At 38.2% G+C, this 12665-nt stretch overlaps 1 protein-coding gene across 2 annotated transcripts in view; it reads left to right on the forward strand.

Moving 5' to 3' along the window:
• Positions 1 to 12665, forward strand: part of MDN1 (midasin AAA ATPase 1) — a 140073-nt gene that overhangs the window by 43873 nt on the left and 83535 nt on the right. For both annotated transcript variants that reach the window (XR_012508730.1, XM_074368618.1), the window contains exons 18-31: positions 1159 to 1303; positions 1810 to 1906; positions 2882 to 2995; positions 4790 to 4937; positions 5211 to 5321; positions 6110 to 6261; positions 6782 to 6960; positions 7560 to 7768; positions 7950 to 8096; positions 9064 to 9205; positions 10518 to 10652; positions 10735 to 10873; positions 11146 to 11284; positions 11592 to 11722. Coding sequence is in view for 1 of the 2 variants with exons in the window: in XM_074368618.1 (XP_074224719.1) it covers positions 1159 to 1303; positions 1810 to 1906; positions 2882 to 2995; positions 4790 to 4937; positions 5211 to 5321; positions 6110 to 6261; positions 6782 to 6960; positions 7560 to 7768; positions 7950 to 8096; positions 9064 to 9205; positions 10518 to 10652; positions 10735 to 10873; positions 11146 to 11284; positions 11592 to 11722 (1988 nt within the window). In the remaining variant the exon portion in view is untranslated. The remainder of the gene's footprint in view (positions 1 to 1158; positions 1304 to 1809; positions 1907 to 2881; positions 2996 to 4789; positions 4938 to 5210; positions 5322 to 6109; positions 6262 to 6781; positions 6961 to 7559; positions 7769 to 7949; positions 8097 to 9063; positions 9206 to 10517; positions 10653 to 10734; positions 10874 to 11145; positions 11285 to 11591; positions 11723 to 12665) is intronic.

Here is a 12665-nt window from a genome sequence, read left to right on the forward strand (position 1 = left end):
TATTATTATTATTAAAGATGCAATTGAGGACAAATGAATTCTTTATTGTTTCAAAGCCCGTGTGTGTGTGTGTTTGTGTGTGTGTGTGTTTTTGAGAGACAGAGACAGAGACACAGAGAGATAGAGGTTGAGAGGGATATTTGGATCCATTCATGTTGGGCTACATCTTTTATTCTAGTACATGGGTAGCTCTACTGTTTTCTGTCCTATGACCATGTAGGATCAGCTTAATTAACTCTTTATGACTGAAGCTTTTTGTATTTTTATTAAGGAAGATTGTTTCTGTGATACCCTATAGACCACACCCTAAAGGAGGGGTAGGAGTCTTACTTGACATGGTATTTTAGTAAGAGAGAAGGTCTTCCAACCATTTATTCACTGGTGTGGAAAATTTAGTCATCAGTGCTTAATCTTAATATGATTGTTTGTAAAATAACCAATGAAAATGTCAAGTGCTCTCAAAATAGAATTTATACCTATTTCATGACTTGACATTTACACTAGAGTTTAATATGTTTGCTCTGTTTTTTTTTTTTTCAATTAAATTTGTAGAAGATTCTTTGTTAGGATCATCATGAAAACAAAAGTTATAGTGGAATTTAATAATAGAGCATTTCGGTTTCTGATGTGATGTTATTTGAGCAGACAGTAAGGTTTATTTTTCATTGTTTAGGAGATAGAACTTGAAGAAATAAAAACAGTAGAGTGGAGATGAAGAAAGATTTGTTTTGATATTCTTCAGCAACTGTGAAGGGTTGTGTATTGCAATCACTACACACTCTTGATTTAGTCATTTCTCTGATCTTGGTATGCTCATAGCCTAACCCTGTATTTATTTTGGGTGCTTTTAATAACCACTTGGGTACCTTTAAACATCTGAATACATTTTAACTTATTGTTTACCATCCATATAACGAGTTGATCTAGTTTATTGCATCTCACTGTCAGGCTCCAACATATTTATTCTCTTGACCTTTCTGGACAATTTTTAAAAATTAACTTGGCCTTAGCTCTGGCAGCCACTTGGCATTAAGGTGTAAACTCAGTCAAGTAGGAGAGGTTTGACTTTGCTCTGTTTCTAACCCTGCTTACGTAATTGCTCTTGGTGAATGTGTCTATATTTGAATTGGATCCTTAATATTTTACTTTATCTTCTAGGGTGCATTAGCTCAGGCTGTAAAGAAAGGAGAGTGGATCTTGCTGGATGAGATTAATCTGGCTGCTCCAGAAACATTAGAATGTCTGAGTGGTTTACTTGAAGGCTCCTCTGGCTCCCTGGTGTTGCTGGATCGAGGAGACACAGGTAACACTTGATCCCCTTAGGGTTTGACTTGATAACGAGGCCTTTGGCCTCCTGAAAGTGAGATTCTTTTGGTTAGGTGGACTACGTGGGCCTCCCAATGCAGTTTGTTCATTCCATAGGTACTAATTTTCTGCAAAGTTCCATTGTTTGGTGTGGAGAATGCAGAGGCTAAGACAATTTGTCAAAACATTTGGGCAGTGCGTAATAGACAGGCATACTTGGTGACAAAATACACGCTGGTGAATAGGTGGTGGAATAAATAACATGAACAACCACACCTTAAAAGATGGGGGATGGTGGCATAAGATTAAGTTGTATACATAGGTCTAGAAACTGATTTCAGTGGGGCTTCAGAAAAGGCAAGGATGGTCTGAGTAATCTGGCTGAACCTTGAGGCAGGGCTGTTCAGCCTGGAGTTCAGTGGACGTAGGTAGTCTTCCCTTGGGAATTGTCACTGATCACTTATTGTTATAAGTTGTTGAAAATGTATAGTTTTCTCTTAACAGAACCACTGGTTCGCCATCCTGACTTCCGTTTATTTGCGTGTATGAATCCAGCAACTGATGTGGGTAAAAGAAATCTCCCACCAGGAATAAGAAACAGGTGAGAGGACATGGCCTGATTCCTGGAGAAGTTTTTAAAATTAAGTTCTCTTTATTTATTGATTGGTAATATTAACATAACCAACCGTCATAACAATACTTGAAATTTCTTGACCTCTGATAGAAGAATCTTACTTGTCATATTCTGCCTTTTGTAGATTGTAGGAATACAGACAACTCCAGAACAGTGGAGTTTTTTTCCTTTAGGTTGTTAGTATGACATTTAATGCCTCATGGATGTTGTTGAAGACAATAATCGTTCTTCCTTTAAATACCCTTTTAGCTATTAGAAAAACTTCACATGATGGTATAACAGTGTAACACATAAGAGCGTAAGTGCATTTTAGGAACAGAGTCCTTGGATGAAGCTAATGATTTATAAAAGGACGTTTAAGTTTCAGCTTTCTTCATGAAGAGGTGACTGACATGAACAAGGTGTTTGATGTATGTAGCATTTGGTAAATGACCTTGTTTATTGTTGGTAAACTTTTGTTGAGTTCTGAGTTTTAAATTAGTGTTAAAATTGTATTATATCTCCTCCCTCATTATAAAAGTTAATAAAAGCTTCATAGGAAAATTTTATCAACTACAAGTATGTATTTTCCTTTGCTCCAGCTATTTATTTTGGATGGTGAAGGGGCCTTTTTGTTGTTATTGCATGTACTTTTAGTTACATGTAGTTGTGATCAAAACACCTCCTGAAAATGAGGATAAATAAGTCTTTGTTTGTAAGTGTTTTTGCAAGAACTATTCAACTTTATTTCATAGAAGTAATAATGGTAGATTTTTAGTAACAGTTAACATCTTTTATTTCATTATGGTCGATCTGTATCTCAAGTTGAAAGGCCTTTATTATTTATATTAAAAGCAGTTAAAGTGGGTTTACGTAACTTATTCTGTTCCCTATTTTTGTATTGTCGGACTAGCTGTATTAACTTCCCCCAAATAGTAATTATGTAATAATTACTGTTTACAGGTTCACAGAACTCTATGTAGAAGAATTAGAAAGTAAAGAAGACTTACAGATTCTTATTGTGGATTATCTGAAAGGATTGAGTGTGAACAAGAGCACAGTGCAAGGAATCATGACGTGGGTTCTCTTTCATTTCTCTTTACAAAACTTTTCCTCTATAAAATATAAAAATATAAAATGTAAAATGAATATAAAAATGTGTGCCTCATGCATATGTATTTTTTCTTCTTTTTGCTTCTAACTACAGAAGACTGATGGGAGGATTATTTAGATTTCTATTTTAAAGTTGGAACCTTACGGACTCCCTTGAATTTTCCTAAGGAAACTACATAGAGAGCTTATGAGTCACTACCTATGAGAATATGTAAACAGTTAAATAACGATCTCCTAATACTTCTATATTTACAGCTTAGAGTTTGAATCCCTCGAGGAGCTGTAAATGGCTTGAATTTTGATCTGTCTGGATATCTTATTTTTTGTAACTTGTATACTAGCTATGTGGAATGTAGGGGGAAAAGGTGGATATAATTGAGTGACTCTGGTTTAGAGTTAATAAGGGACTTAGTTGAATGAAGTATAAAGTGGTTATATAGTTTGGTGCTTTGAGTCTCTTTGCTCTTTTTTTGTATGCCACGTGGAAGGGTGCAATCTTTATAACAGACACCCTGGATTCTAGTACTGGCTCTGTCAGAAACTAATTCTATCATCGTGGGCATATCACTTAGTTAATTTTCTCTGTGCCTTCTAAAAAGAGATATATAATATGTAAAGTTTTAAAAATTGGATCATATTATGATTTTACTTTGCTTTTTGTAGTTTGTTATTTTTTATACAAATGATTATTGAGTTGCTCTGGTCCTGGAAATACAGCTATAAATAAAACAGATAAAATCCTGGTTCTCTTCATGGATCTTTAATCCTAGAGGTGAAGATCTTTAATTCTAGAGGGGAAGATAATAAATAAGGAGATAGGTGCTGTAATTTTAAGCCGTGATAAGTGAAGAAAGATAACACACAAAGCGAAATGGCAGTTAGAAAATAAAGATTGGAGCCCGTCTTTTAAACAGGCTTGGCATGGAGGCATTTGTCAGAATGCTTTGGAATGGTTTATCACACCACATTCTAAAATTAGAGCACTTGTTGTTAGCCAAGACTATTTGGACAAAAAGTAAATATGTGTTAAAATTCAGCAAGCTGGAGATGAAACAGTATGGCTCTTGTTAAATGCTGATGGTACAAGACGTGCATGTTCCATACATAAAAACCCACTTCTAGAGTGTGCATTCTCTCTGCAAAAGAAAGAATGTTGATGACAGAGAGGCAAGCCAGATCCCATTTGGGCAAGAACTTGGGTTTCATCTCTGACACATTTGGTTGTATTTGGTCTTGTGGTATCTGATCATGTTTCAGTCTGAAACTTCAGCCGTCTTGTCATCTTCTGGACTTTTAAAGTATGTGATGATGAAAACAGTAATGGTCATGCTTTTTAACATGTTGTCATTGTTGCTCCATAGCCATATGTGTAGACTTTCAAAACACCATGACTTTTGTTTTCTGTATGCTTTTTACCACCACCATTGTAGATTACATAAGGACTTCATTTGACCCTCAGATTTTTTAAAGCCAACTCTGGAACCCTGTTTTTGGATTCAGTATATTCTTGTTAAGGGCCTCTCATATCACACTGTCTTTCCCTTGAGAATCAAACATTTCTCACCTCTCTACTCTTTCCATCCTAAAGGAAATTGAACAACCTTCATTTTACTGCTTTTGATGCTCTAGGAAATTTTATGTAAGCTTGGCTGTCTAATCTATAAAAATGACTTTTGTTCCTTATGTAGAGAAATGAGAATAACAGTGAAATGATAATACTTACTAGTTAATAAAATCTGAACTGCATCCTCTTTGTAGTTTCTACGCAGCTGTGCGAAGAGAATCTGGGACAAAATTGGTGGATGGAACCGGCCATAGACCTCACTACAGCCTCCGGACTCTCTGTAGGGCCCTGCGATTTGCAGCCTCCAATCCATGTGGCAGCATCCAACGCTCTCTCTATGAGGTCTTTCTGAAGTCTGTGTTGGTTGGGAGCTGGGTGGATGGGCTCACCACAGGGAGGGGGAGTCGGGGTCCAGCACGTGCTTTCCACTTAGCCAGGTCAGCCCAGACCATGTCATACCACAGCTGCCCTGGCCCTTCCTACCATCGGATCACATTGAAAAGTTGTTCTGGGAACCAGCATCACCCAAGAGATTGAATTTTGTTCCTGAAATAACCTGGCCTGGTATTACAAAAGGATAATAAATATTCTGTACATTTGTGTTTTTTTCCCTAGGGCTTTTGTTTGGGTTTCTTAACACAACTTGACAGGGCATCACATCCAATAGTTCAGAAGCTCATTTGTCAACACATTGTCTCTGGCAATGTTAAAAGTCTGCTGAAACAGGTAGGTTCTTTTTTTTTTTTTTTTTTTTTTTTGACCTTACATAAATGAAAAACTAAAATATAAAATTTTTAGCTTTGGGGGGTTTTTTGTTTGCTTTTTTTTTTCTTTTCTTTTCTTTTCTTTTTTCCCCCCAAACCTGTTTCTAACTATAAAAGTAATTGGTTTGTTCCACAAAATGTAAAAACATTAGATGGTATTTTAGATGGTGAAAATTCCCAATAATTCTACTCTTTGGAGATTTAAACCCTATGGGTAGTCCTTTCTATCTAAATCACACACACACACACACACACACACACACACACACACACACACACACACATATAGAGAGAGAGTTGCTTTTATTTTTAATATGTTTCAAGGGATCCAGAATGTAATAATGCATAGCCACCCTCCTGCACCTGTCAGTACAACACACGCCTTTGTTTTGGTAAATATGGTTTATATGAAATACATGTTTTTGACCAAAATACTAAATCAGAGTGTGAATTTTTGTAGGCAAGAGAAGAGAACTGAATCATAAAGTATCTGAGAAATTATTTTCATTCAAGTTTTCCCCCAAATCTACCTACCCCGACCTAAATTTTAAAACCAGTGCATGTCATTTTGTTCTCATTCCTCGAGGTAATTTTATTTTCATATTCATCCATGGATTTTAATGTTTAAAGCATCCAGAACAGGGCAGCATTCTTGATGACAATTCTTTTTCTACTTTATAGCCCTCTCTGAAAGAATGCCATGGTAGTCATGGGACTGTGGGTTATTTCTCTCACTCTTGTGTCTTTCAGCCTATTCCGGAACCAAAAGGGGGTCGGCTTATCCAGGTGGAAGGCTACTGGATTTCAGTGGGAGACAAGGAACCTACAATAGATGAGACGTACATCCTTACCTCTTCTGTCAAGCTGAACCTGAGAGATATAGTCCGAGTGGTCTCTGCAGGGTGTGTGCCCTTTACTCTCACCGCTCTGGAGTCTTACCAGCACAGGCATTGGCAAAAGTCTAGTTTCACTTCCTTAGCTTTCGAGCTTTATTGTTATTCATTGGCTGAGGGAACAGTACCTTCTAAGGTTAATATTGTCTCTTTCCCCTAGCACGAAACATTGTTTCTCATGTACCTTTGGTAGGACCAATACGGATACAGATTATTTAGCCCATCTTTAAGATTGCTTTTTACTATTTTGCTGCTGAATGCTTATCACCCATTGTTTGTTAAGTGAGTGACAGCTAGTCCCACTTACTGCTTCTCACTAGTGCAGGAGAGGTTGGGGTTACTTTCCTCAGTAGTTTCTGAGGAACTATTTACATGTTTCAGGGCTTAAGAAACATTCCATTAGTAGTACATAGGTATATAAAAAATGTTATAGTCATTTTTTTTTAACACTGCTTGATTTAATTCTGTTCTCTGTCTTTTTTTTTTTTTTTTTTTTTTTTAAATTGCTTTATTGGCTAATCTTTTAAAGAACCTATCCAGTGCTGATTCAGGGAGAGACATCAGTTGGTAAAACAAGCCTGATCCGGTGGCTGGCCGCAGCTACTGGTAACCACTGTGTGCGTATTAACAACCATGAACACACTGATATTCAGGAGTACATTGGTTGTTACACATCTGACTCCTCAGGGAAGCTTGTGTTTAAAGAAGGTAGGGTTACTATTCTGTTCCATGGTGTAGCTGTTCATTCTTTTAGACCCCTTTCCTCAAGTAATCATCCTTTCCAACTGAGGCACAGGGATATCTGCCGTAATAGCTGGTTTTTCTTTCTCCCTGAGCCACATGATAGTTAAGGGGTGATGCTTAGGGTTCTAGCCTCCTTTGGGTCCCGCTAATCTTGTCAGCTGTACATAGGAGTAGGGTCTAGTTTTGAAGAGTACAGTTGAACTAACTCAGTTTCTAGGAAATCAAAAGAATGGGGTAAGCATTGAAGAGAGGGAAACTGAAAATAGATATGAGAATGTGGTGATTTAAATGAAATCAGACTGTGGGGGAAAAAAAGAATTTGGAAGTGTAATATATTTGTCAGCCTTACTAGCTCCCTCTGTGCAAAATAAAAAGGAGTATTTTAATTGAAAATGATGCTTCCTTCATATTCAACATCGCAAATTATTTGGGGACATGACTAGCTATGGAGAGTAATTTGCTTTGAAATGTAATCATCTAGGATTTGTTGATTTGTATGTAACTTTTTTTTTAAACTTTGGACTAATTCATGCACTAATTCTCAAGTGTTTACTTCCTCTAAGGTGTCCTTATTGATGCTATGAGAAAGGGCTATTGGATTATTTTAGATGAGTTAAATTTGGCCCCTACCGATGTGCTAGAGGCATTGAACAGACTGTTGGATGATAACCGGGAATTGCTCATAACAGAAACACAAGAAGTTGTTAAAGCTCACCCTCGCTTCATGCTTTTTGCCACCCAGAATCCCCCAGGACTTTACGGAGGCAGAAAGGTGCGTAGGATTTGCCCCCTTACTCCCATTTGTTACCGCATCAAGTAGTAAAATCTTTCTGATAAGATTGAAATATTTGTACCTCTTTTGAAGGGTTTATCTTTTTGTGGTGAATAACAGAGCCTTCATTTTGGAAATTAGATGAAAGGTTCTTTTTATCGTGTTCCTGTGCATTTCCTAGGTGCTTTCTAGAGCCTTCAGGAATCGGTTTGTGGAACTGCACTTTGATGAATTGCCTAGTTCTGAGTTGGAAACAATCTTGCACAAGCGATGTAGTTTGCCACCCTCCTACTGCAGCAAGTTGGTTAAAGTCATGCTGGACCTTCAGGTATTCTGTCTCTCCATCAGTTAACTTAGTTTCAAATGGAATGTGTTGATTAGATTTGGTGATCAGAATCTGAGGCTTCTTTAGAAGCAGCAGTCCATCCATCCATTTATTATTTTTTTCAGAGTAAGGATTCTGTCTTTAAAATGTATTATAAATATCTTTTTTTTGGTTTTGTTGCATATATCAACAATTTAATACCATGTTAAAATTTTTCTAATAATTATATATGATGACAGTTTGCTACTTGTGGATATTATTGGAACATTTTACTTAAGTTGGAATTTGGCATTGACAAACTGCAATTTTTGTTTTTTAAATGGATATAATCCTTGAATGGATATAACTAAAGATCCTTTTTGTGTGGCTTTCTCTTGTCAGCTTTACAAAGTTGCCTTTTTTTTTTTGTTTTGTTTTGTTTCAAAGAACATCCCATTTATTTTATAGGGTTAAGAGTGGTTTTTTTTGTTTGTTTTATTTTATAATCAGAATAGTAGACTATTAAATTACTTTCTAGAAAGTTAGTAACAGTTGCCACTCTTGCTACTGTGGTCCCACACTATGGGATTAATTTTCCTGTGTGTTTGCCACTATTTGTGTTATTATTCTTAATCTTTAGAGTTTATGAGATGAAATTCCATTATTTGTTTATATTCTTATACATGAATTTGATTGTCTTCAAATGATTGCTATCCATTTACATTTTTAAAAAATTAGAGGAATTATTTTGATGGGAACTTAAATTTGTTAGGAATTTTTTTTTTTTAATTTTTTTCTTTTCTGAGGGGGAGGTAATTAGGTCCATTGCATTGCATTACACTCCATGTACTAGGAATTGAACCCAGGGCCTCATGCATGCTAAGCTCACACTCTACCTGAACTATACCCTCCCACAGTGTGTTAGGAGTTTTGTCTGAGTTGTACTGTAAGCTTGCCATTGCCCTGTTCATTTGTTTTGCTGCTTTAACAGTCCTATCGCAGAGGTTCTTCAGTGTTTGCTGGAAAGCAGGGCTTCATCACCCTCCGTGATCTGTTTCGATGGGCTGAGCGGTACAGATTGGCCGAACAGACAGAGAAGGAGTATGACTGGCTGCAGCACTTAGCTGACGATGGTACGCTCTCAGCAGATGCTCTCAAACCGTGAACTTGTAGATAGCAAACTGTTTCGTTAAAACAAATCTTGCCCAAGTTGTGGTCAGGATATACATTTTACCAGATGTTGCAGAAACAGAGCCTTTCTTCCTTAAATCCTGACTACTTTTGTAAGTGGTCCTGTTTCTGCAGGGCTCTGTACTGGTATGTTTTGGTTGCTAAGGTTCTTCTCACTGTTAGCTTCAGTGGGGAGTCAGGATATGGACATAACTAACGCCTTTAAGAGTTTAGGCAGGTGGTTGGTGGTATCTTTGTGGACCATTTATCTGTAGTGTGGTGGCTGGATAGTCATGCTTGTGCCTTAGAGACGTACCAAAGCCTGACATGTTGGATAATTTCAGAGTCCTGAGAGAAGGCAGTTATGCCATCTCAGACTCAGGTGTGGTCATTTTTAATCCATGGGAAGAACTTATATGTTCCTCTCCATGATAGGATAGAAAGCCTTTCAGAATATTTGATTTGAAAAGTGTTGATGAGTCATTAATAAGGTGGTTAATAAGCATGGGAAGGAAATAAAACTAACCCATGAGAGTTGTATTTTCTCTTCTTTATTGGTAAAGAATAGACATAGATAGGAACACCTTTTTTTTAATTGAACTATAACCTACATAAAGTGCGTGAAGTACTCTGTTATTTCATGTACAGCTTGATGTATTTTTACATACGTATGAACCCACTTAAGTCACCACCGAGGCTAAGATTTAGGATATTTTTAACACCTCAGAAGATTTCTTCATGGCTCTTGCCAGTCGTAACTCCTGGAGGTAACCACTGCTCTGACATCTGTCACCACTGACGGATTCTGTCTGAGCTTGAGCTTCATCTAAATAGTGTCATGTAGTGTGTACTCTTGGGTCTAGCTTCTTTTCACACAGCCTAATGTGAGATTCAGCCATGCTGTTGTGTACATCAGGACTTCATTCTTTTTAAATTATTATTGTGTTGTAACTGATTGTATGGGGATACCGTACTATGTTTATCCATTCTCTTGTTGACGGACATTTGGATCATTGCCACTTTTTAGCCGTGAGAAACAAAGCTGCTCTGAACATCCCTGAATGTCTTTTTGTGCACACATGTTCCTTTTTGTGCTGCTGGGGCATAGGAAAAATGTATATAATTTGTTGTGGGAGGTTCTCCTGGTTTTCTAAAGCAGCTCTTCGCATTTCCCATTCATCAGCAGTTAATGAGAATTGCCATTGCTCCATAGTCTTACGTCCCTTGGTATTGACACCTGATCTGATGGTTCCTTTTTTTTTTTTTTTTTTTAAGGTTTTATGCTTCTGGCAGGTCGAGTCAGGAAGCAGGAGGAGGTTGATGTGATTCAAGAAGTCCTTGAAAAACACTTCAAGAAAAAATTATGTCCTCAATCCCTCTTCTCCAAAGAAAATGTCCTAAAATTGCTGAGTAAGTAGGCCATGATATCGAGAGGAGAACAAGTTGAGTTCTACTCGTATTAGAACCTAAATATGTACTCTGCCTTTGATAGGTAAACTGTCTACTCATTTACCCACATTGGAGTCTAAGTTCAGCCACATCGTGTGGACTGAGGGCATGCGGAGACTGGCGATGCTAGTGGGAAGGGCATTGGAATTTGGAGAACCGGTGCTGCTGGTTGGAGATACTGGGTAAAACTGGGTGAAAGTAATTCATTTTGAGGGTTCAGTTCAATTCCATAGAGTTAATGCAGCAGGTGCGATTCTGGATAAGAAACATGATAGGGTGCTGGTGTTTTGGGGAAGGGTCCCCTGAGCCAGGGGAGCAGAGGCCCTTGTTGGGCAGCAGTTTCTGTGGCTACACTGAGGCTCTCACCAGGGCTCCCCTCTTTTGCTGATGGGATGTTTGTGGGGCATGTATTTGGAATTCATGCTCCTTGCTAATCTGTGTGTATCTCTAACAGGTGTGGGAAAACCACTATCTGTCAGGTGTTTGCAGCCTTGGCAAATCAGAAATTGTACTCAGTCAACTGCCACTTACACATGGAGACATCAGACTTCCTGGGGGGGCTGCGACCGGTGAGACAGAAGCCAAATGACAAGGTTTGTCCAGGAGCAAATGATGTGTTTGTTCAATTAAAGAACTGCAGTTGGTTCTGTGTGTGTTACCTGTGGGATTTTGTTCACGGTGGGGTATATGATCCCAGCTTTGATATATGTCTTCTGATTTTCACTGGTCTGCAAGGGGCTTCCACAAGCACTCTGTTATGCAAGATCTGGCCCTTGTTCCTGGACCTTTATTTTCTGTAGAGCGACCCGTTCCCCCAAGCAGACACCTGCTAGCTACATGTGTATTGTCTAGTGGAGCCACCTGCTCTTTAACTTCACCCACTTCTTTTCCAAATTGTAGGAAGAAATTGACACATCAAGACTCTTTGAGTGGCATGATGGACCTCTGGTTCTGGCCATGAAGGAGGACGGCTTTTTCCTCTTGGATGAAATCTCACTGGCTGATGACTCTGTCCTGGAAAGACTCAACAGGTACATGGGTGTAAGAGGTTTGCCTTGTGTTTGATGCTTTTGCTGGTCTGGATTTCATAGATACTAATTCTTGCGACAGTAATGTTTTTCACAATTGCATAGTACATGTTTGAAAATGGTGATGAGCTACTGCTTTTTCTGGCTGTACCACTCTCTGTCTCCTTTAAGAGACCTAGTTTTTCTGATTTGCCGTCAATAATCAGAAAGATGGGACTGTAGGATGATTGGCCTAAAACAAATCAGCCCAAGTTAAATTCTTTTTTAAGGCAAATTATGTGGCTGTTATCTTAATTATTCCCAAAGAACTAAAATCAAAATCCTAGATGTTACGGCTGTAAGGCCTCTCAAAACTTCACACCAGGACTCTGACCCTCTGCCCCAGACTCGACTGGCATTGTGGCCGCCCCGTCTCATACTTGTGTTGGATTTGAGAGCCTGTGCTTAAGTAAGAAATCAGGCCTTGCTGGAGGCATTCAAACAAAAGTTGTACGGCTGTTATTTTAGAACAGAAAGGAAACTCATGCGTCAGAGAAGGTGACTAATGAATGTACCAAAAGAATATGGTTGCACAATACTGAAATTTGGTCAGATAAAACAGTTTAAGGAATTTCTTGAAACCTACAGTAAATTTACAGAAATCTGCTTTTTCGACTATGAAAGACTTTACGATAAGAGAAATAAAACCTGAAGAGACCAGATGTTCAGAACATTGCTTCCAGAAATATTTTTAGATGATACAAAGAATATCCATGAGATTTCAGAAATAGTCCTATTCAGCAGAATGAAGCTCTAAAACCCAAGGCAGGATTCCTTGGTCAACCACATAAAGAAGTCCTGATGGATGGACTTTCTGATGGATGGGGAAAGAGTGCCAACAGCTGTTGCATGGGAAATGAGGGTTCACCTCACAGAGTCTCCCAAAAGCAGTAGTTACTGTGTGAAA

Source organism: Camelus bactrianus, chromosome 8 (genome assembly GCF_048773025.1).
Source record: "Camelus bactrianus isolate YW-2024 breed Bactrian camel chromosome 8, ASM4877302v1, whole genome shotgun sequence".
In the NCBI taxonomy this organism is placed as follows: Eukaryota; Metazoa; Chordata; class Mammalia; order Artiodactyla; family Camelidae; genus Camelus; species Camelus bactrianus.